General features: G+C 53.3%; 1 protein-coding gene across 1 annotated transcript in view; it reads right to left on the bottom strand.

Moving 5' to 3' along the window:
• The window catches only part of CACNA1S (calcium voltage-gated channel subunit alpha1 S), a 72,904-nt gene that overhangs the window by 5,413 nt on the left and 43,195 nt on the right, over positions 1-24,296 (bottom strand). Inside the window, exons 19-38 of the mRNA XM_055233618.1 lie at positions 24,025-24,084; positions 21,781-21,887; positions 21,138-21,225; positions 20,748-20,855; positions 17,439-17,491; positions 16,985-17,131; positions 16,308-16,509; positions 15,698-15,856; positions 14,230-14,340; positions 13,447-13,530; positions 9,560-9,616; positions 8,521-8,649; positions 8,271-8,336; positions 7,619-7,710; positions 6,041-6,200; positions 5,449-5,576; positions 4,072-4,168; positions 3,651-3,753; positions 2,604-2,705; positions 2,194-2,318 (exon numbers count right to left, since the gene is read on the bottom strand). Of these exons, the coding sequence (XP_055089593.1) occupies positions 2,194-2,318; positions 2,604-2,705; positions 3,651-3,753; positions 4,072-4,168; positions 5,449-5,576; positions 6,041-6,200; positions 7,619-7,710; positions 8,271-8,336; positions 8,521-8,649; positions 9,560-9,616; positions 13,447-13,530; positions 14,230-14,340; positions 15,698-15,856; positions 16,308-16,509; positions 16,985-17,131; positions 17,439-17,491; positions 20,748-20,855; positions 21,138-21,225; positions 21,781-21,887; positions 24,025-24,084 (2,178 nt within the window). The remainder of the gene's footprint in view (positions 1-2,193; positions 2,319-2,603; positions 2,706-3,650; positions 3,754-4,071; positions 4,169-5,448; positions 5,577-6,040; positions 6,201-7,618; positions 7,711-8,270; positions 8,337-8,520; positions 8,650-9,559; positions 9,617-13,446; positions 13,531-14,229; positions 14,341-15,697; positions 15,857-16,307; positions 16,510-16,984; positions 17,132-17,438; positions 17,492-20,747; positions 20,856-21,137; positions 21,226-21,780; positions 21,888-24,024; positions 24,085-24,296) is intronic.

Below are 24,296 nucleotides of genomic sequence, written 5' to 3'. Positions count from 1 at the left end.
GTACCTGAGAGGCCACCAGGTCCTGCTCTGGCCTCTGGGATAGCCCACACCTTAATTGTTCCCATTGAGTCATCTCTTGACCCCATGGGTGGAAATTTCATGCCCTTCCCAGGCTTCCAGGTTGAGAAGTGTTCCTACTCAATACAGTCTTCTAGATTAGTGATCTCTATTGATTGGATATGTCATATATATATAGTTGATCAAAGTTAATATCACCAGTAATGGGACAAGTCAAGACTGGTGTCACCTAATAGCTTGTAATGAGAACACAGCATCATTTCTGTGGCATTCTTATCCAAGATGCATGTCCTAGTAATCAGACAAACCCCAATTGAGGGACACACTGACCTGCAGTCTTCAAAAGTGTCAAGATCGTGTCAGGGAAAGACTGATGAACTCTTCCAGATGGAAGAGATTAAAGAGATAAGGCAACTCAATGCACTGTGTGATTCTGGATTAGATCCTTTTGCTACAAAGGACATTTATTGGGACAGCAAATTCGAATGGGGTCTGAGGATTAGAATGTAGTAATGTATTAGCCTGGCATGATGACTCACGTCTGTAATCCCAGCACTTTGAGAAGCCGAGGCAGGCAGATCACTTGAGGTCAGGAGTTTGAGACCAGCCTGGCCAGCATAGCGAAATCCCATCTCTACTAAAAATACAAAAAGTAGCCTGGTGTGGTGGTGTGTGCCTGTAATCCCAGCTACTCAGGAAGCTAAGGAATGAGAATGGCTTGAACCCGGGAGGCAGAGGTTGCAGTGAGCCAAGATCATGCCTCTGCACTCCAGCCTGGGTGACAGAGCGAGACTCTGTCTCAAAAAAAAAAAAAAAAAAAAAGCATCAGTGTTAATTTCCTGATTTTGGTGGTTATGTTGCGGTTATGTAGAAGAATTATGCAGGATAACGCCCTTGTAATACACATTTTGCCTTGAATACACATAATGCCTTGAAATATGCCTTAAAGTGTTTTTGGATGATGGAACATCATTTTGGAGTTACTCTCAAATGGTTCAGAAAAAAAAAAAGGTTTTATATTATACTTGCAACTTTTTAAAAGTATGAGATTATTTCAAAATAAAAATAGCCATTGAAATAAATTTTTGAGCACAGCTCAAATGCATGTGTATTGGGAGGTTTATAAATTATGTGCATTACAATGAACACAAAAATAGAAATAAAACCAGATAAGATAAAACAAAAAGTTCTAAAGTTTTCTTTTCATACCCAATGGGACATATTTATTTATTTATGTATGTATTTATCTATTTATCTTTTGAGATGGAGTCTTACTCTGTCACCCTTGCTAGAGTGCAGTGGTGCAATCTTGCCTCACTGCAACCTCTGCCTCCCGGGTTCCAGTGATCCTCCCGCCTCAACCTCCCAAAGAGCTGGGATTACAAGCGTATGCCACCATGCCCAGCTAATTTTGTATTTTTAGTAGAGATGGGGTTCCACCATCTTGCCCAGGCTGGTCTCAAACTCCTGACCTCAAGTGATCCGCCCTTCTTGGCCTCCCAAAGTGCTGGGATTACAGGTGTGAGCCGCCACACCTGGACCCATACCCAGTGGAACATTTTAAGAGCCCTTCAAGGATTGCCTTTCTTTAGAGAGAACTGTTCTTTTTTTTTTTTCATTTGAGACACAGTCTTACTCTGTCGCCCAGGCTGAGGTTCAGTGTCTCAATCTCAGTTCACTGCAACCTCCGCTTCCATGGTCAAGCGATTCTCATGCCTCAGCCTCCTGAGTAGCTGGGCACATGCCACCACACCCAACTAATTTTTGTATTTTTGGTAGAGATGGGGTTTCACCGTGTTGGCCAGGCTGGTCTTGAACTCCTGACCTCAAGTGACCTGCCCACCTTGGCCTCCCAAAGTGCTGGGATTATAGGTGTGAGCCACTGTGCCTGGCCTAGAGACCACTGTTCTTATCTAACTTGTCTCTCCTTCGAACGAATCCTATTTTCTTTGGTCTTATCACCCAGAGATGAAGTGCCCCGGTTCTTTTTTTGAGGTTGAAACATCTTCAATCGTGGACTATCCAGAACTGTCTTGACATTTTTTCACTCCTCTAGGCTTCCTTTTTCCCTCTGTGTCTCCATCATTGGCCCCTCAAGGACATGGAAGGATAACTAGAGTCTGCAGACCTGGCTCAGTGGGGGAGCCACTTGGAACGTACCTGGATTGGGCTTACCTGGATCTGTACAATGTCCTTCTTGGGCCGATAGCCATAATACTCCTCCTGGCGTTTCATGAACTTCCGAAAGTGCTCCTGGATGAGGAATGTGGCGTAGAACTTCCCCACTGTCACCTCATCATCTGCAGAGGAGCCAACAAGAGATGCCCTGAGGGCTGGTGGGAATCTGACACTGGATTCAGAGTGGGAGCCAGCTGTAGCCAGGCTCGGTCATGTGAGCAATCCCTTGTCTTGCTGACTTGGTCACTGGGCACTTTCCATCCTGAGGTTGGATGCCCGTGGGATCTACCTAAGGCATTTATGGAGGATCTGGTCCACTCTCAGATTCCCACGGGGCTCCTTGGAGAAGCTCCCCACTCCCATTCCTTGGCTGCTTCTGGACTCTGGTCCCCCAAAGTAGCACCTACCTCCTATTGGAGGGATGACCTGGTCCAAGAGCTTCATGCTGGTTCTCTTCCAGATCTTCTTGATGATGGCCCTCAGCTCCTCGTTGGCCTGCTCAAAGTTACCTGGAGCAGGAGAAAGGCAAAAGTTATCCAGATCACACCAACTGCACTTGACAAGGCCACCCAGTTCTTTCTGAACCTCTGAGACAGCCAGTCATTTACTAAGAAACATTGGCTGAGTTTTGCGGCAGCTGCCTTGCTGGGTACTGGCAATGGTGGGAGGGCATCGCTGTCCCCCTGAGGCAGCCCAACTCTTGGGTTATGTACTTTCTCCCCACAGGCCTTGGCTTCCAGTGCCCAGAGTGGTTGATTTTACAGGTTGTCATCTCCTGCTCTTCTTCCAAAATCTTTCAATTCCCCAGGCACTGTGGTCTGTCCCAAATACTCCCAGGCAGGCTTTCTGCAGCTCTAACCGGCTCCTTCCTGACTCCTGGCCTTCCTCATCTTGCCATCCTAATGAAGCTTACCCTGAGGTTGTCTCAAACTCCTGGAGTGGTCCCCATGTGGGGATGGACCTGATACAGCTGGAGACTTGAGCTTGATACAGTGGGAGCCCTGAGCAAGGGCTCAGAGACAATACTAAGACCCCACCCTGATTCCTTCCCCTGCTCCCACCATGCCTGCCTTCCCAGTAGGTGAAGACCTGCAGGTTTAGTGGAGTCGAATGTGCACTCCCGTCAGCCTGCCCAGTGCTGCCTGAGAACCTCCTCTGCTCCTGCTCACAGCCAAACTGCAGGGCACCCCTGACCCCTCTGCTCGCAGTGGCCCTTCTCTGGCCCCCAGACACAGCTGAGGAATGTGGGAACAGACTCTTGATGATCTTTGCCCTGCAGAAAACCCTCAGGCTCCCTCTGAGCCCTGAGGGGCATGGGGACTTTGTGCCCATGACCTGGGGTCCTCCCTCTACTTCTTCCCACAGTTCTTGAGAGCAATCTTGAGCTCTGAGAATCTGTGCCAGAAACAGCCTCTGGGAGAAAGGAGGGGGCTCACATTGGAAGGCCCTCTCACCTTCCGTCTTGATCTTGAGTGCTGTGCGGACCAGGGCGAAGAGTGTGGCATTGAAGGTGACTGTGCCGTCGCTGTTCAGGGGCATGTTCATGCCCACCAGCCGCTGTGCAGGGAGAGGCAGTGGCTTGCTGCTGAGCTGGGACCAGGCCAAGCTTGGCAAGTCATCCTCACCCGGTCTGTGGGCCGGGAGGGGATGGGACATGAGGGCCGGGGGTGTCAGCTGACTAGGACATCCTTTATGAGGGGACAGAATGATGAGTTGGGTGACATTGCTGAGACTTCAGTTCCTCCTGGAGGAACTTGGGGACCCAGGAGATCCCGGCTCTAAAATGCTTTACTCCATCAGGTCCTCACCGGCTTCCCTGTGCCTCAGTGACTCTTCCCCTCCCTGGGGCTACCCATCCCTGGCAGCTCTGGTTACCTTACAAGCTACCCGATGTGGGCAGAACTTCCCAAAGCCCAGAGGAGGCTGAATCCTTCTCAGCAGGGTCACCACGTCCAGGTGTTTGATTCTCCCCCTGCAGGAGGACACACAGACTTGTGTACCTGGTACCCTCCTCTGCCGCCAGAACCTTTCTGCTCAGAGGATGGGCAAAGGGAAAGAAAGCCAGGAAACGGGAGCATTTCCTTATTTTCCAACTGTGTTTAGGAAGTGGGAGCCCAGCTCCCTTGTAAAAGAAGAGACAATGGTAGGATTAACTGTTGTCTACAAAATGGGTACCCCCAAATAGGATCTCTCTTTTGGGTCATTCCCTCAGATATGGGATCTCCAGATCTGGAATCCAGACCTCATTTTCCCCATCAGGATCTTTCTTAGGTTTTGGTCAAGTTAATAGGGGCTCTTGGGCTATATTAATAGAAGTAGTGGGTATAGATCAAGGGAGGTGGAAGCCCACTTCCAGAGGCTGGTCCAGAGCTGGAAACCACATTTTCATGGCACCATGACTCCCAGAATAGACATAAAACAGAACAACCAGGGAGGTCAGATCAAAAGACAAGTGTGGCAAGAGCAGCTTGTGAGTGTTGCCTGAGAAAAATCATTTTGGAAGGTCCTACTGGCTTCCTCTTTCCTTTGATGGGCGATGAAAAAGAGATGAAACATTCCCCGCCTATCTCCAGAGGGCTGAGTGAAGACTTGTGGGTGGCTGGTAGAGGCAAGTAGGTTTGGCTCCTGTTGATGGAGCCACTTTAAAGCATGGTTGCTAAAGGCACCAAACAGACCTGCATTGAATCTTGGCACCATCTCTTACTAGTTGCATGGCCTGGGGCAACTTACTTAACCTCTCTGAACCTCAGTTTCCTCATCTGAGACCGAGACCATCGGGAGATGCCTATTTCCTATTGGTAAGGAAAGTAAGAGAGCTGTGCTCTCCAAGCTTTAAATGCGTACGAATGTCCCAAGGCTCAGGTTCAGAGCAATGCAAGAGTTACATTTAGTCAGTCTGGAAGGGGCCTGGGGCTCTGCATTTTAATCAAGCTCAGATTCTGCTGGTCAGAGGACGCACTTTGATTTGAGGTCTAGAGTATCTGGTGAGGTATAGAGCCTCCTACTCCTAGGAGTGTTCAAGCAGGAGCTGGATGACCATTTCTCAATAAAGTCAAGGTGTTTCCACCCTGGAAAGCTGTAGGATCCCTTCCAACCTGGAGAGACTCAGATTCTCTGACCTGAGACCTCAGATAAATGAAGGGGGAAGGAGAAGCCCACGCATACTGAATAAACTGGAGAGTGACTCCCTGTGAGACGGTAGGAAGGGTCTAGGATGGAGGGCCCAGCACAGAGCCTACAGATTGGACTCACTTAGCCTCTGGGTCATACTCTGCCCAGATGGCCTTGAACTCATCCAGGTGATGAGGGCCCAGGATGGACCAGTCCCGGGTGAGGTAGTCAAAATTGTCCATGATGACAGCCACAAAGAGGTTGATGACCTACAAGAGAAGAACCAAGGGGTCCCAACACAGAAAGGCAGGTGGTACAGGATTAGGGTGGGGGAGCCGGGAAGTGTCCACTGGCCCACAACGTCTCACTACCTATGCCCTTGGTTCTAGCCCTTCTGAACCACCCACATCACACGCAGCAATGCTCTGTCATGTCTCTGTGCTCTTGCACAGACAGTGCCCTCTGGCCTTGCTTAATTCCTTTTGATGAGTGCTAACCAAAACAATAAAAAAAGTAAGAACTTTTGGCAACCTCTCTGGAGTATGAAAAAGCACCCAGGAAACAAAGCCATACTCAGGATGACCAGAACGGGGGACAACCTAACTAGAGCCTCCTGTGTCCCCGAGATGAATCCCAGGAGAGGTGGAAGCTGGCCAGGAAGGAGCAGGCAGGCTCTCCCATGCCTCAGCTTATCAAAGCCCTCTCCCTGCCTTGCAGGCCCTCAGCGTCTCACCAGGAAGGCACAGAGCATGTAGAAGCTGATGAAGTAGTAGTATGCAAAGTTGGTGCCACATGTGTACTCCTCCCCTGGGGCATAGTCCGACTCTGGGTCACACAGCTTCCCATAGCTGCAGGCCAGTAGGATCTCCTGCCAGGCCTCACCTGTTGCACACCTAGAGGACAGAAGAGGCTCCCGTCACCTATCTGCTCCTGCCGGGCCCCTCAGAAGGCTGGCAGCCAGGTGGGAGCAGGATGTGGACAGATGAGCAAACTGGGGCTGCTGTCCAGAGGTAAGGAGGTCAGATCTTCATGTTCACCATGTAGCTCAGTGTGAGCTGGGCCTCAGTTTCCCCTCTGTGCTGCAGCCCTCATGGGGTGTTACAAGCAGGAGCTAAACTTTAGAGAAAAGGGCAAAATCAATCTATGATTCAAGTTACTAGAGGGATGCACTGTTCTGACCAAAGCAAGGCAGGGTCAGATGTCACAGAGGCCTCAAAGAGGTTAACTGACTCCACTCTCTGAGGTAACCCCATAGTTGAACCCAACTGGCTGAATTCAACTGCCACCCACTCTGGCTGAGTCACAAAAGCAGCCTTTAGATTTCACACCTTGTGGATGTGTCACTGTCAAGTGAAGAATCTCAATGCATCCGAGGTGCATATGCATGACATGTTTGCATTTTTCCAGTAACTGCTACCGCCTACTCTGTAGATAACCTCCCTCCACATCTCCAGCTGGGAAGAAGTGTCTCCCCTAGTCACATTCAGCCAGACTGCATAACTTCCCACGCCTTTGTGTCTAATAACTGTCTCATTTCAGCTAGCTCCCTTCCTTCCTAGAGCAGGCAGTGCAGGGTGGCCTCAGGTTTGGAGTTGAGGTGCAGAGCCAGGGGTGAGGTGGGAATCTCCGCCTGCACATGGTGAGGTGGCGGTCTCCTTTTCACGGGCCATAAGGGCTCCAGGCTGCTGTGACCTCATGGAGCCTTCGACAGGCTGTGCCAAGAAGGGGCCCTGGGTGTGGGTGTCCCTAGGCCTTGTCTGGTCTCAGTAGAGCATTCCACTGTGGGCCAGGAAGTTCACCTCTCCCACTTGGCTCCTGCACGCCCAGCAGGCCTGCAGCCTAGGATCCTCGGTTGCAATCCAAGCTCTAGCTCCTGTGCCTTGGCCAAGCATAGGCCCCTGCGCCCTACCTGTGGCAGCGCCCCCCCGCCCCATCTGGCGCTTTGCTCTGCCTTTCCCTGCATTCCTGCTCATGCTCCTGGAGCGACGAGGGCAAATGTCCGGGAGAAGATATTTGACCTCTGTCTCTTGCTTCATGGGGATGAGATGGGAGGAAAATGCAGCACTTCACTCAGTGGAGGAGCCCAGTGCAAAATAAAGCTGTGGGGCCACTTTTTCCAAAACGATGAATATCTTCAAGGCAGTGACAGCAGAGCATGCAACCAAGCAGGGGACCCTTCTGAGTGTAGGACCCTGTGTGGCTGCACAGGTCACACACCCATGAAGCCAGCCCTGGCTCCAGTGCAGATTAGAACAGAGCAAAGGCTGGACTGGTCAGTGGGGCGGGGGTGGGGGTGGCAGGAGACTCATGCCTGAAGAGCAGTAGCACAGCTTGTGGGAAGGTCTGGAAGTTGTTGTTCCGGTTTATTTGGGTCCCATCCACCAAGGCGATCTTCCCAAACATCTGCAAGTCACAAAGGGCCCTGACTGTGGAACCTAGATTAAAGTGTCCCCTCAGCTTATCCCCCACTGCCTTCTCCTGCCTGACCCCTACCTTCGCCCCTACTTCCCCAAAATTCCTTTCATTACAGGCCACATCAGACCTGAAGCCAAAAAAAATGGGATTATTTTCTAGGTCAGGTAAAGTTCTTCCCAGCAAGCCAAAGAAAAATAGGAGGGTAGACCCATTTTCCCAGCAGCAAGCAGACCCGGTGAGTCAATGTGTGGGGGAAGGGCTCTCAGGGGAGGGTAGACAGAGGCCACCCAGGCCTCCAGTCGGGTCTTAGAGACACAGTCTGGCCCCTGCTGTCCACCCACATGCCCAGGTTTCTCCTGGCTGGCATCCAAGCATCTGACACTCCAGCCATCCACGATCAGGGAGGTTGCCCCTCCTTCTTTCTCACGAGCAAGGCAGGGAGGGCAGAGGGTCCAGCCTGCGTTCTGCTCAGGCTCCTCAGGGTCCACTGATGCCCCCTCTAACTTGGCCAAGATCCATGCTTTGGCCTGGGCCCGCCTGCCTCTCACCTGCATGCCGATGACAGCGTAGATGAAGAAGAGCATGACGATGAGCAGAGCCACGTAGGGTAGGGCCTGCAGGGCGAGCGGGAGCGCCAGTCAGTGTCTTAGGGCTCCACTGTGTGTCTGCAGCCCTGCCCTCCGTTAGCTCCCCAGGGCTCTGCCTTGCCCTGGGCTCCCCTGGGGCCCACCCTGGGCTGAGGCAGATGTCCCTAGTGGCCTCCCCAGGTACGTGCAGTTTCCAGGGTCCCTGTTGCACCTGGAAGGACTTGATGAACGTCCACAGGAGGGTGCGCACTCCCTCTGCCCGGCTCAGCAGCTTGATCAGCCTCATGACACGGAACAGGCGGAAGAAGGCGCTGGAGATGCGGGCACTCTCATCTGGGTCCTGCGGGGCAGCAGCCCCAGAGGTCAGTCTGGGGGCAGCACCTCAGAGGGGTAAGGGGCAGGGCAGGGAGGGAGGTGCACTGTGTGTGTTGGGGAGATGTTTGTGGCAGAGAGGAGCTCCAGCCCCACCTCTGGCCCCTGCTGTCCACCAGTTTGGGACCATCCTTGGGCGCAGGGTTCTGGGGCTGTTCAGCTGGGAGGCAGGGAAGAGGACGTGGGGCACCAGGCAGCGTGGTGAAGCCCACGCTTGGGAGCAGTGGCAGGGATTTGCCCCGGGGTGTGGCTGCACCCAGGCCCACTGCCTGCCCACTGGGACCTGCTGCACATCTCACAATCTCCTCAAGCTGCCACTGAGTCGAGGACCCTGGTGGCCCTCCTAGGGCCCCTCCCCTGGCATCCTCCCAGTGCGAAGATTTCCCAAAGCTTGGCTGCTCTATTGCCACAAACTCAATGTGGCTACTCCCCATCACTCCCACCCCGCACGCCGCTGTTCTAAGCCAGGCAAGCCTCTAATCTTGTGCCAGCCTTAGACACACGAAATACTCTGGAAGGGGAGAGCTGTCCCTGCCCTGCTTCCTGTGTCCTCAAAGGCCTTGTGCTCAATGAGCTGTCACTAAGGTCCTTTGCCAGTGATCACAGTTCTCTCTGGACTGTATTTCCATCTGCACAGAGGGTGCCAGAGAGAACCCGCACTCCATCTCCCAGGGCTCTGAGGAAGCCACTGTATCCATGCACACTTGACTGCAGAGCCTCTGCCCCCACCCGAGCCTAGCCTGGGTCCTCAGCGGGGCCTGCCCTGGGGAGGGAGCCCTGAGTGCTGATCCACCCCATGCAATCCACGCAGCCAGGCCCATGCATGCAAGTGGCAGGGCAGGAGCTGTGCCAGGCAGGCTCGTGCAGCCTGAAATTACAATGTTCCCGCAGCCTCCACCCAGGCAATACAGTCCCCCGCTGGAGGCCAGGAAAGTCTGTGGAGAAAAGAGACGAAGGGAGGGGAAGGAGAGGAGAGAGAGGAGGAGGGACACGTGGGAGGGAGGTGAAGAGATGTGTCAGAAAGGACAGACACACAGAAGAGTTAAAGAGAAAAAGAGGCAGGGGCTAAAGACCCCACATGGCTGTCAATCAGGGGCGGGGTGGGTGGGAGTGAGGACTGAAGCTCTGTGGGAACTGTGAGGCAAGAGGCGGGGGACAAGGAAATAAGAAGGGGAGGGAAGGCTGGACACAGACAGGTCCCTTCTCATTTTGGAGATGCAGCTACCAGTGGCAAGGATTTGGATTTTTCTTATGTGTTAGGGTTATGTGATGATGGGGACGTCCCTAATGAGGGTGCACTGGAAAATGCCTGCTCATTGTAAATGGATTCACATCCGTAGTGCCCTGAGGCCAGGGTCCGGGCCCCTGTGGAAATCCCATCTCCCAGGGGCACAGCTCCTCTGGGGGAGTCTGAGATCCCCACAGCAGATGTTTCTCTGCCCAGGACTGGACCTGGGACCAAGGCTTCTATCTCAGTATTCAGGCTCTTAAAGAGCAGGTGGGTAGGTGTGTGGGAGCAATTTCTTCCTGTTACTCCCTTGGGCCACACTTCATGAGAAGCCCTTGTTCTGCAGCCCTGGGTCAAAAGAAGTCATTGTTTTATCTTCCAATTATCCACAGGTAGACTGATCCCTGGCATACTGGTATTCCCATTAAACAACAGATTTTTCCTGGGGCAGATTTTCCCTGAACCACTGGTTCTCCACCCTGGATGCATGTCAGAATCACCTGAAGAACTCGAAAAACACATATACCTTTGCTGGGTCTCCACTTAGGTCAATTAAGTCAGCTTCTAGGGGATGGGGCCTGGCTTCAGAAGTTTAAGTGCACCCCAGGTGATTCTCATATGCAAGCGAAGATGACGACCAGTGTTCTATACCTGTGCTATCCAATATGGTAGCCATTAGCCACATGTGACTATTTGAATTACAGTGAAAATTGAATAAAACCAGAAATTCGGTTCCTCAGTTCCTCTAGCCACCTTTCCAGTGACAAGTAGACATGTGTGGCTAGTGGCTACTCTATTGGACAGGGCAGACCATTTCTGTCCTTGCAGAAATTTCTAACCAATGTGCTCCCCTAGCCCTTTCCCTGGTTTGTACATCAGGTATGTAAATCAATCTTCACGTGACTTTAAGCAAACACTACTGGTAAGGGACATCTGCTAAAAATCAAATGAAAACCAGTGACACACTCCTGGCTTCCACCACCAAAGACATTGTTTTGATATATCCAGGCTTCCGCTACACAGACCTCAAATTTTAAGAAGTAACTATTTTTAGTTTGGGCTGTTTATTTTGGCTGTTTAGATTTCTCTGTTCTGGCTGTGCTGGTGAGAAGCGCTGCTGTCAAACCATGGAGGCTTTTGGGATACTATTTCCCAGCAAAAACTGAGTGTGGATGGAAATACACAACACAGACAGACAGACAGACACACACACACACACACACACACACACACACACTGGTTTTGCTCAGAGCCCACCCTGCCCCTTGCTAGCTCAGCGCCCCCAGGGGATCTGAGCAGATGGGGTTGTCTGTCACCGTCTGTTCTGTGCATGGAGGGTGAACATGGTTCCCACCCTGGCCCTCCCCTAGCACATCAGACAGCCAGTGTGACAGCCAAGTCCCCACTCCCTGCCAGAGCTCAGCCTCAGCTGAGGGCTCCTTCCTCAGAGACTCCAGACTTTTCCTCAGCCATTCCTTTCACCCACACCCCACCTCAGGCATCTCCAGTGCTGATCCTTCCACCCCATCCCCAACTCACCCTAAGGTTCACCCCACAGGCCAGCACAGCCTAAGGGCTTTCTGTTGAGCAGGGGGCAGTTCAGAAGAAAGCCCTATGCATGGGTGAGCCCCTAGCTTTAGGGCCAGTCCCCTGCTGGGATCCCTCATGGCCAGATCAGCCAGCCCTTGGGTGACATCCCACCATGGCTCAGAAAGAAGAATGCTCGTCTTTCTCTCTCTTCCACTGTGTCCCTCCCAGGACGCCACTTGGGCAACTATTTTTTGATTTTGGCCTTCAACTCTCGGATCTTCTCCACCCTCCTTCGTTGCAGCAACCTTCAGCTGCAGACCCTCGGCAAGGCAGCCTCGGGAGGGCTCGGCTTTTAAGGTCTTGAATGTGGACCTCTCTGGCTGAAACTGCCTCCCTGCTCCTTTCATCCCCCTCATAAGGCATGTCCTGCTGCTGTTTCTCATTCCACCTCCAAGGTCTCATCCCCTTGGTCCAGATCCTGGGAGCCTTCCTGTCAGCTCAACCTTCAAAATAGATCCAGACACTGACCCCTTCTCACAGCCTCCACAGCCAGCCCCAGCCCCCATCGCCTCTCACCTGGATCACTGTGGGAACCCCCTGACTGCTCTCGCTGGGTCAGCGCTTGTGTCCCCTACAGTTTAGTTTGTTCGCAACACAGCAGCCACAGTGATTGTTTTAAAACTAAAGTCTGTTCACACTTAAACCCTCCAAAGGGCTCTCGTCTCCCTCAGAATAAAATCCAAGACCATAACCGTGGCGTTCAAGGGCCTAGATGATCTGGCCCCTGCCTTCTCTCTCTTACCTCATCTCCGCCACTCTTTCCTCCAGCTACAAGGGCCTCCTGCTCTTCCTCAAACTCAGCAAGCACCATCCTGCTGCAGGGCCTTTGCACTGCTGTCCTGTTCTGCCAACATTCTGGTCCCCGTTCTGGCATGGCTCATGCCCTTGCTTTCTTCAGGCCTCTGCTCCAGTGTCATATGGACACCACCCTCCCATTCTCTTCCACTCTAAGCCTCTAACTCCCTTTATGTATCTGTATAATACTATGTACTTGTCACATCTGTCATATTAGAGATTGATTTATTTATTGCCAGTTTGTTCCACAATTTTGTTCACTGCTGTATCTCAGGCAGCAAGAACCATGCCTGGCACATGAGAGGTACTCAGCACATATTTGAGAAATAAATGAGTGAATCTTCTAACTGGGTCTCTTAATTTTAGTCATTCTCACTTCCTGTTGCTCATCTCCAGGTCAGCTTTTTAGAAGCAGGGCTCTAAGGGCTCAGCGCGGTGGCTCACACCTGTAATCTCGGCACTTTGGGAGGCTGAGGCAGGTGAATCACTTGAGCCCAGGACTTGGAGACCAGCCTGGGCAACACGGGGAGACCCTATCTCTATATTCCAAAAACATATTTTTAAAAAAAGAAGAAGGACTCTAATCCTCCCACTGCCCTGTTTAAAAACCTTTAGTGACTTCCCACTGCCTGCTCCATAAAGCTGAAGCCCACTCTCACTGTTTAGCTCTCCAGCCTTGCCCTCTCTGTTCTCTTCTCTGCATGTTCTTATGCTTCCGATAAACTGGACCACTCAGCATGCCCTGAACCTTCTTTGCATTTCCTGCTCTGTGCCTCTCCTACAGTAGCCCTGCCTGAGCTCCTTGCTCTCCTCTCCAACTCCAGTCACCACCTCCCTTTCCTTCAGGCAGATGGCACCACCTCCGTGAAGCCTTCTCTGACCACCCCACCCAGAGACGACTTTCCTTTCCATTACAGCTCTTGCCTTTGATAGTGTAGTAGGTACACCCATTGTGTCCCCTGGTATCTGAGTTATCTCTCTGCCCAGCAGAATGATAGCCCCTTGAGGGCAGAAGCCACGACTTGTCATTCCATCTTTTTAACCCCTGGGGTTCCATGTTGCGCACACAGTGGCTACCCCACAAATATCTGTGGACCGAACACATGCTCTTGGACCCAATCCTAGTGATGGCTCTGCCTGCCTGATACTCACGTCGATCTCGCTGAGGATGACATCAATGATGCTGCCAATGACAATCAGGAAGTCAAACACGTTCCAGGGGTCTCCAAAGTAGCCCTGGGAAGGAGAAGGATGGGAAAGGGAGGGGCTGAGCTTTGGGAGGAAGGAGCTCTGGCTGCTAGCAGAGGACAGTGTCCCACCCGAGCTAATGCAGAGCTGCGGGTTGGGCCAAGGTGGGGTGCCCATGACTCCACCTCCCACTGGTGCTCCAGTGGGCTCCCCCACTCCAACACTCCTCTCCCCTTTGCTCTTTAGTTCCCTTCCTCCAGAGCAAAAAGTAGAGTGGTTGGGGGGAGGGGAGAATTGTTGGGAACTCAGGATTTGGGGTCCTGGTCCAGATAGAGATCTCTTTCATCCCCTGAACCCCACTGAACATCCTATCTGGGGCTTGACAGTGCAGAACTGACAGGGCTGTGCTGGGAACCATGGGAATGGACTTGAGAACCAAAGAGACAAGGCAAGATTTTCCCCCAGCCCTGGGCCTGTTCTTCAGAAACTTCAGGGCAGGTGAGAATGTAAGAGAGGCTCAAAGGAAGAGGCTCCCAGAGTCTTTCTGTCATTGGTCAATTCTGGCCGCATGAAGATTTGCCTGCCCTGTGTCCGAAGGTGGAAGTGGGCAAAGGGGTGAGCAAGTTGGGAGCAGAAGTGCTGGGCAAAGGAGCCCTGATAGGATGAGGGATGGGGGTGGATGTTCCACTGGAAGGCCCCACCCCCCAGCCCCAGCTTCTCATCTGGCCCTGCAGCCCCCACACTCACCCTGGCCTTGAAGGCCATGAGCTTGAGGATCATCTCCAGGGTGAAGATGATAGTGAAGGCCACATTGAGGATGTCTGAGATGTGGTTCATCTGCTCGGACTGGTTGTAGTGCTGTGGAGGCGACGCAGGAGCAGTGGGTCGGGGGGCTGGGTTTGCCCACCCTGTAGATTGCATTCCCAGAGCCCCTGCCTCTTCCTGGGCAGCCCCCAACCCTTTCTTGGGCTCCCTGCTCACTTTGTTTTAGCTCAGAAAACTAGAAGCTGCTTTAGCAATCCCCTGAGTTCTGCCAAATTTTATGAACACCCTCCCCCTACCCCACCACCACAAAAGAGGTAACACAGGAGGGGAGGGGCTCCAATTCCACGTCCTGCAGAGTGCATTCATTTACATGCAGGGCTGCAAGGCCAGAGCTCATTTACATATCTGCTCTGGGAGGACCAGGGTGGCAGGTCGTCCAGGCAGGGTGCTGTGACAGGTTCTGTTTAGTCATTTGGGTACAGGACTGGGAAGGAAGACTCCTGGATTCCACAGTCCGTGTTATCACTGGCTACTAGTGGGAAACTGAGAGCTCACCAAGCTTACTCTGTCTGCACACCGCCCCCAGTGCTGATGAGGCATGATGGTGAGGCCCCTGTCACCTACCACTATGACCCTCCTTAAATCTACTTCCTTGTAAGTTTTCCCAGGGATCTCTTACCCTTTTATTAGAAAGTGGATGAAATTCTCCCTCTTCCACAAAACCTTCCAGGTAGTTTGGGAGGATCCAATGGCTGCCTCCACCCTGCCCTGCCTTGGCAGGACTGCCCAATTCTACTGCCTGACTCAGCCCCAAACACAAGCCAGTGCTGACGATCCTCTGCGAGCTGGGCCTCTTGGCTCAGTGATTGTCTTTCCATATCACCATGACCTAGCAGCGAGTGTTCTTATCACTGGGTGTGTCTTGGGCTTCTAGGAGCAGGGAGCCTAGTTGCACCATCCTATTCATACAGGGCTTAAGGAATCAGATGCTGAATCAAGGCTTGATAATGATCCTGCTAATTATGATATTGTCTATAAAGGGTGCTCAACTCCCAAGAGAGACATCTGTTTTGCAAATACTAAACCCATTTTTCTTGGGACCAGAGCCAAGATTCCAGCCAACTCAACCATCCAGATTTGCAACAGCAGAAGAAAAACAGAGAAAGCACTTTCTACTTCCCATACTTTCTCCTCCTTCTGTGGTAGCTATCTCCTGTTTGCAGAATTACCATACTATTTTTATGCTTGAATTACCTCCTTAATAAACCATAAGTGCCTGGTGACAAGGCCTGTGCGCAGTTCACTTCTGTATTCCACGTAGCACCTCAGCACACAGTGCACAGGAAATGTCTACTGGGGGGAATCCTGGCTATCCTGCCCTATTCACCCTGCCCTACCCAAGGCCCAGGTCCCAGTCTGATCAGACATTTGTCTCCTTGGGAGCCCTTACCTGCATGCCGAGGCAGATGGTGTTGAGCATGATGAGGGCAAACATCAGGTATTCAAAGTAGGAGGAGGTGACAATGTACCACACCTGGTACTGGTATGGGTTTTTGGGAATGTAGCACCTCAGTGGGCGGGCCTTCAGGGCATACTGTACACATTGGCGCTGCGACACATACAACAGGACAGGTCAGCACCAAAAGGCCCCTCCCTCCCTCTCCACACCCACATCCACGGGATTGACGGGCAAGTCAGGAGCAGCTGTGGCCAGGGGCTGTGGCTGAGGACTCTGAACCGTTTAGGGGAAGAATCCTGTTGGGCTCTTGGGTTCCCCTTGAGTTATCACAGCCCATTCCCATGGGCGCTGTAGACTAGCCTGGGGGTCTGAAAGGCTTCCTTTCTCTGGGCATCATGAGGTTCCACGAGAAGACCCACTCTACCAACTTGTATTGCTTCAGGTTGGAGATAGGGTAGGGTGCATGGAGGCTAGGGCTTGGCATCAAATGCAGGTTCTAGGGTCACCCTCAGGCCTCTCTTCCCTGGCTGAACCTAGGGCTCGGGCCAGCAGGAGGCCTGCTGGAGCTCTGCCCTCCACCTCTGGCAGGCAGCCCAGGCACCTGGTTCTTGTTCAGCTCACAGTTCTTGTACTCAGTCTCTCCCTGCTCCTGGAAGGTGACAATGACAAAGCCCACGAAGATGTTCATCATGAAGAAGGCAATGAGGATGATGTAGATGATGAAGAAGATGGCCATCTCCACACGGTTGTTGTAGATGGGACCCACGTCCTCCTCATTGGAGTCTATGGCCTTGTACAGCAGCCTGGGTGTGGGCAGAGAAGAGAGGACAGGCTGGGCGGGGTAACAAGGCAGAGAGTCAGGCCGAGAAGGATGGGCTTTATCCCACTGGCTGTGGAGAGCCAAGAGAGCCTTCTCAACAGTCAAGTTATGGGATTGGAGTTAGGACGGGGCCAGGAAAGACCAGACCCAATCCTGGAATGGCTCTGCCTTGCCAGAGGTTGCCCCATCTATCCCTAATCAATCAATATTAACAATCTGCCCTGTGGGCAGAGAGGCATACACCTATGGTGGACTGCGTGCATTTTGTCAACGCCCCCTGGTCAGGCCTACTTTGGAGTGACCAGTCAACATACCATCAAACCATCAGAGAGTTGGTGGGTTTGTTGGGCACCTGCCAGAGGTAGCAGTGGCACCATGGGGGCTGCAGAAGGGCAGGCTGGCTGCCTGGTCCTACCTGACCATGCCCACGAGGGACCTAGGCCCCAGCCCTCACTCACTGAGGCCATCCCTCGAAGGTGGAGACCGTGAAGAGGGACATCATGGCTGAGAGCACATTGTCGAAGTGGAAGTCGCTGTGTACCCACTCGCGGTGACGCAGCTCTATCTGTGTGGGGTCCCCGTCCTTGTACACGTAGTAGTAGCCCCTGTGGCAGGGAGGCCCAGTCACTCCACAGGGCACGGCTGGGCTGCCTTGCCCCACCCACATCCTCTGGGCCCTGGGTGGGGAGTGTGCAGGAGAAATGAAGTTCCGGATCTGGGACCCAAGGGGACACTGCTGGGCGAGCCCGAGGAAAGGGGTCTCTGAGTATCCCTCCTAGGCTTAGAGGCTGAGCTTCCCCAGTTTCCAGCTTGAAGGGCCATCATTCACCAACACACAGTCCCCTGCCCTGTGACCGTCCTGCCGTGCTGCCTGCCCCGTGACCATCCCACTGTGCTCCCTGCCCCGTGTACCTGCACTCCTCCTCTGCCATCTTGGACAAGTCGGTGCACCTGAAGAACTTCCCCTGCAGCCAGGAGGAGGGAGGGAGGGAGGGAGGGAGGGAGGGAGGGAGGGAGGGAGGGAGGGAGGGAGGGAGGCATGTTGTCATGGAAACAGGATAGAAAAGTGGGCTCTGGGAGTGAACAGTGGAAGGGGGGAGGGAAGGCAGGCATCTGGAAAAAGGAGCCCGTCTCTTCCTCTCAGAGGCATGAACTCGCCCTTGGGGCAGGGCCCCAGAGCAGCCACCTTTCTTCATCATCGTTCATTCCCACAGCTCCCCCAGGGCTTCCCCACCCAGCCTAGATGCTGCCAAGACCGAGAAGGCAGTGCCTCAGAGAGGCATTTACTGAGTGCCCCCGATGGGCTGAAGGGATGGACATGAGTGCAGCTCAGCCCCTGCCCCTCCCTCGGGGAGCTGAGCCTCTGAGCCCCTCACCTCCCCCACTGCTGCAGGAGGCCTTCTGCAGTCTCCCATATGGAACAAGGAGGAGGGGCTGCCCACCTCCCACCTCCATCCTCCTGCCAGTGGGGTGGGAGCTGCAGAGTTGGAGCCCAGCTGGGCTCTGATGACTCAACTTGTCTCAGAGTCAAGTGGGGTCCCATGTCCCAGCCCAAGGCCCAGGTAGGGGGGCTCTGTAATCCTCTGCCCTGACTTTGGCCACAGCAGTTGCTCCTTTTATCTATGTCACAGACTGGGCCCCTGAACAACATGTTTGAAGGAAAGTAGTGGATGGCTAGGTCTTTTTTTTTTTTTTTTTGCGCGCTCTGTTGCTTAGGCAAGAGTGCAGTGGTGTGATTTTGGCTCACTGCAATCTCTGCCTCCCCAGTTCAAGCAATTCTCCTGCCTCAGCCTCCTGAGTACCTGGGATTACAGATATGTGCCATCATGCCCAGCTAATTTTTGTATTTTTAGTGAGAAGGGGTTTCACCATGTTGGCCAGGCTGGTTTTGAACTGCCAACCTCAAGTGATCCGCCCGCCTCGGCTTCCCAAATTGCTGGGATTACAGGTGTGAGCCACCGTGCCCAGCAGGATGGCTAGGTCTTACGGAAGCTAAATCAGGCTTGAGATCCATGGATTCTGGTGCAGTTCCTTCAAAGACCCAGATAGAGAAACTGCCTCAGCCAGGGACACAGCACTAGTTGAAGACACAGCTGGCCCTTGCCCCCCCACTGCCCCTGCCACACAGGTCTATGCTGTTCCTATCACATGCCCTTTTTATGGTTGCTGGAGCAGAAGGTGAAGGTGAGGCGGGTGGTACTTGGGGTAAGCAGAGAGTGGATAGAGCTGCCACTGGGCAGGGTCTGGGCACTTAACACCAAATGCCCAATTTACTATGGAAAGCAAAGCTCGACTCTGCTATGACGTGGAATGCACGTGGTGTTTCCACAGAGTCAAATGCGACATCAAATGCCAACTGGAACTGTTATGCTTCTAGGACCTCCTGGAAGGCAGGAGCTGGGGGTCTTTTAATGAGAGACTAAAGCATGGCGAGAGTTGGGTATTGACAGGCAATTGCTCTTGCTTGTCTGGAAGGGACGTGGAAGCCAAAGGGAGGGCAGCGGCTCATTCATTCCTTCAGGTAGCGTGTCTGGTGGGCCTCCTCTACACCAGGCCCTGGGCAGGGGGCCAGGCAAAGGGATGAGGCAGACACAGACTCTGCCCTCAGGGGATTCTGGGGACCCAAGCCTGGCAGAGGACGGGGCTGGGGGGCAGGAGGTGGACAGCCCTTAGCTGGGCCAGGGGGATAAGGCTGCATGTAGCTGGCAGAGTGGCCAGACACGATAAACACTCTCATCCCTCCCATCCCTCCAGGACAGGGACCAACAAGACCTATTCCCCCCGAAGGTCCTCTGGGGGCTCCACGCTGCTGCTTCTCTCAGAGCCTGTTCCCTGCCCTCAGGGAGGATTTGGCTTGTAAGGCCCTCAGCTCTAGCAGAGGCCCTGGTTCAGGTATGGAAAACATGCTCCATACATGTTTGTTGAATGAATGAATGATTGTAAGATGATGCCATTGCATGTCTAAGACTGACTGAGGTTATGTAATTATGACTTTGAAAGATCGTGCTTTGGTGATAGGAGGAGCAGCTGGGTCATGCAGGAAGTATCAAGGGTGTTGGTGTATACTCAGGAATCAATTTCTCTGTCCTGCAAATGATCTGAGAGCCAGAGACATCTGGAAATCAGGGTTCTGTGGGAGGGACATCTTTGTAGGGCTAATTCCTAGAGAGGAACTGAATAGCTGTGTTCTCCTAGGAAAGCGAGAAAAGTATAAGGTCGGCTCCGGATGTGAGATGATGAACTCCCAGCCTTAGAGGCTCCTGGTAGATGCGGATGATGGCAGACATACCAGCCAGGAAGATGGGCTGCCGCAGCCCAGCTGCACTGACGGAGGCGGAGTGTGGGGCTGGGATAGGGCATATGCTTGGCACAGGCCTGGCAGGATGGGAGGAAGCGGGCAAGGGTGGGAAGGGAGAGGAATGGCTGCAGGGCCCTGGGAGGAGGGGCCTCCCTCCCCAAGGAAAAGCCATGCGAGATAGGGAGAGAGCAGATACAATGGCAACGGTGGTCAGCAGTCAACCAAGAGGCCAGGGATGGACGTCACTGAGGAAACTGGATCTGGACTTGCCATATATTAGCCTTAAAACTCTGTGCATTCCGTTGAAGCAACTTCACTTTGAGTCTCAACAACGTGTTGTGTTGCTTGTGTATTTACTTTTTAAAAGAGCTTAAGATAGTTGCTGTCAGGTTTTCATTTTAGCTTATTAGATCTCTTAAAGCTATTAACCATCATTGAAAGATGGCTGCCTCTTAAAAGTTTGATTTAGGAGAGTTGTATTTATAGACTGAAGTTTCATAGTCATATTTAAAAGATGGACATCGAACTAACCGTTTTCTTGTTTTGTTTGATAGAATTCTAAGTGCATGACAATAGCTTTAAGAGATAGGGCTTGAATTGTCTTTTAATTTCAACTCAATAGACACATGACCCTCTGCTACCATTTCAGTAGTGTTAGAAGCCCATTGACTGTTTCTGAGATTATCATTGGGCTGCTTTTGTGGAACTCAAGGTGCTATTTAAATGTAATGATGCCTTACTGGCTTTCTGCAAACTTACGTGTTTGGCGTGGTGAAGACCTATTTTTCAAAATAAGATATTCTCATATGAAAAACTGTGCATTCAAAGACATCTGTTTTCACAATGTGGGGCTCCTTGTGCTTGAGAGCGGGCACCAGGGCTGGGAGCGGGAGGGGCAGCTGCTCGTGCAAGCAGGGGCTCACCTTGAAGAGCTGGACGCCGATGCAGGCAAACATGAACTGTAGGAGGGTAGTGACCAGCACGATGTTCCCGATGGTGCTGATGGCCACGAACATGCACTGCACCACGTGCTGGGGAGAGAGGGGCCAATGGGGGCTGGGGGTGCACCCTGGTAACTCTGCTAGCCCAGCTGAGGAAACCCCAGGAGTGCAAGACTTGCTGCCTCCTGATGAGTTGGAGGTGGGGAGAGGCTGGTGGGGAAGCACAGCTACCCCAGCCTCATCCTCACCCCTATCTGGCCAGGGAGACGGGACAGGGGTCCCAGCCATGGCTGGGCTGAGGTTTCTGGAGTGAGAAGGCCCCTGTAACCCCTCCCATCCCTCTCTGGGGCTCCTGCCCAGGCCCTCTCTCACCTTCAATCCCTTGGCTCTGTTGATGGCTCTGAGTGGTCGGAGCACCCTCAGCACCCTCAGGATCTTCACCACGGAGATGGCGCTGGACCTGGGGGGGCGGCAGTGGTGAGGGGGCTGAGGGCAGCCTGCTCCAGCCAGCCCAGTCTGCGGCGGAGCCTCCAGCCATATCCTGCCCTCCACACCAGCTGCCTTTCTGCCTGAAAACACTCCCACCTTCCCCTTCCCTTTCCTCCAGCACTGCAGGGCAGAGCCACCCCTGCTATCTGGACCGTGCTCTCATGGGTGTGTCATGAAACAGAAGACAGCCTTTCCCTGTGGGTGGCTAGAGGCTCCGTCCCTCCCATCGGACGGTGAGCGCCCCAAAGGCAGGGGCTGTGCTCCCTACAGGGTTGGGGAGGGAGGGACCATTTCCTCCTCTCTGCATCCCCTGCCAGTCTCCAGAACAGAGCGCTACCCACTTCACTGGTGGCAACCCACATTCCAGCTGGTGACAACCCACAGGACCCCCTGCCCCCATCAGAGGCCCTGAGAGACCCTCCTCTTGTGGCAGGGGCCCACCAACATGGGTGGGACTCCCACTACAAAGCCCTGGCACAGAGCAGAGGGTGGTCTGTCCCCAGGGCTGGCCCTTGCCGCTGCTCACTCAAGTCCCATGGAGATGAGGGACACGGCCACCACCAGCAGGTCCAGCATGTTGAAGTAATTGCGGCAGAAGGAACCCTTGTGCAGGAAGGCTCCGTAGGTGGTCATCTGGGGAGAAAAAGGCAGCAGCCTGGATGGAGGAGCTTGGAGAACAGGCCTGTCTCCCACAGACAAGGGCTTCTCGCCTCTGCTCAGGAAAGCACTTACTGAGGCAATAGCCTTCCAGAAATCTCTATATTTCACTCGACTCCTTGCAGTGGCCTAAATGCATTTCCTATCTCTGCTCACAGTTGTTGAAGCGTGGGGACTTCTCATGGGCAGCTGGGCCAGAAGTCTCTTTCTTTACATACCATAGGGAACCCTGGGTCTCCTTTCCCATGGGTCCACAGAGTCGGGGAGCCCTGGCCCCACTGTCTCCTGTGGGACATAAAATTTCTCCTCCTTCCTGGGAAGCTTCTTGGACGATCCCCTCTGCCTTGTGGCTTGCTAGGTCAGGCTGAAAAAGCCCTCCAGGACTCTAGGGGTCCTGGGCCCTCTCTCCTCCCTCTCCACCTCCTTCTCATCACCTGCCTTCTTGCTCCCCTCTCAGCTTCTTTGATATATTCTCTAATAATCTCCCATGCCTTTGCACAAATGCATTTTGCCCTTAAAATCGAACAGGGTTGAAACCTTTCCCAGCATTCAGGGACCTATATGATTTTGTCTTAATTTGCCTTCCCAGACTCGGCACCCAGGCCTCCCTGCATGTGCAATATATCCCAGCCCAAAGGGGCCACTTTATCCTCTCTGGCAATGTCCCCAGATCTCCTTATAACGCACTTGCTACTGTCTGTCCTAGGCCGCCCTAGCTATCTCTACCCAGTGAAGGCCTGTCCAACTTCAAGTTCTGGCTCTCATGCCCCGAACTCCACAAACTTCTTGACCTCGAGGAAGCCCCCATCTCCCTCTACTCAATTCCTTCAATAGTTGAGGCCCCGAAATAAGGTACTGTCCTGATTTCACACCACAGCCTGCTCTGAGCCTGTTCCTGGGGCTCGGCTAGCCTCTCCTCTCTTAGTTCATGAATGTGCACGCCGGGGCTACTGGGTTTCAGTTACAGATGGGTCTTCCCTCTGCCCCCAGAGCTCACCACCCCCAGGATGGCTGGAACCCCGTGCATCTGTGTTGGGAATGGGTGAGCAGTGACGTGCTGTGGATAAGGTGTGGAAAAGGCGTGACAGGGCAGAGCTGCCAGGAACCCAGCTCAGGGCAGTGGTCACTTCTCTGGGGACTCTTGGAGGAAAAGGCCTTTCCAGTCGCTGTTAACAGAGGTCTAGGGACGACAAATCACACAGCTCCCCCAGCTCTGCTCTTTTCTTTTTTTTTTTTTTTTGAGATGGAGTCTCTCTCTTATCACCCAGGCAGGAGTGCAGTGGTGGGATCTCAGCTCACTGCAAACTCTGCCTCCTGGGTTCAAGCAATTCTCCTGCCTCAGCCTCCCGAGTAGTTGGGAACAGGTGCCCGCCACCATGCCTGGCTAATTTTTGTACTTTTAGTAGAGACGGGGTTTTGCCATGTTGGCCAGGCTGGTCTCAAACTCTTGACCTCAGGTGATCTGCCTGCCTCGGCCTCCCAAAGTGCTGGGATTACAGGCGTGAGCCATTGTGCCCGGCCACCAGGTCTGCTCTTAAGCTAACTGTATGGAAGAAAAATGCCGGAGTTTGGCTGGGCGAGGTGGCTCATGCCTATAATCCCAGCACTTTGGGAGGCTGAGGAGGATGGATCACAAGGTCAGGATATCAAGACCATCCCGGCCAACATGGTGAAACCCCGTCTCTGCTAAAAATACAAAAAATTAGCTGGGCATGGTTGCAGGCACCTGTAGTCCCAGCTACTTGAGAGGCTGAGGCAGGAGAATTGCTTGAACCTGGGAGGCGGAGGTTGCAGTGAGCTGAGATAGCGCCACTGCACTCCAGCCTGGCAACAGAGTGAGACGACGTCTAAAAAGAAAAAATAGAAAAATGCCTGAGGCTTCAAGACATGGGCTGTACTCTGTGGATGAGGGAGCCACAGGCTGGCTGAGCCTCACTTTCCAGCCCACCACCCAGACACCCGTGGGCCTGCCCGGTGTGCTGGGTCCCAAGAGTCTTTCCTGCCACTCTCCACCTCTTTTCCGCTTCTCTCCAGCCCCTGAGTTGACTGTGTGTAAGCTGGAGCCACATCAGGGAAACTCCCTCCCCAGGGCTGCCCCACCGCCCTCACTCACCTTGAGGACAATCTCCACAGTGAAGACAGAGGTGAACCCGATGTCAAAGTGTTTAAGGATCTGGGGACAGGGCAGGGGAGGAAGCAGCCAGTGAGAGGAGGGGGCAACAATATCAGCAGCAGCAGCAGCATCAAAGCAGGCAGTCAGAGCCAGTCTGTGCCCCAGCCTGTGCCGTTCAGAAGGGGTGGAGTGGGCAGTCCTATCCCTGAGGAATTGAACTCTGAGAAACTCTGATGCCTGTAGCCACGTAGAGGATATAGCTGAACGCTGGG

This window comes from Symphalangus syndactylus, chromosome 19, assembly GCF_028878055.3.
Source record: "Symphalangus syndactylus isolate Jambi chromosome 19, NHGRI_mSymSyn1-v2.1_pri, whole genome shotgun sequence".
Taxonomy (NCBI): domain Eukaryota; kingdom Metazoa; phylum Chordata; class Mammalia; order Primates; family Hylobatidae; genus Symphalangus; species Symphalangus syndactylus.
The sequence above is the reverse complement of the archived record's forward strand: the minus strand, read 5'-3'. Positions and strand labels throughout refer to the sequence as shown.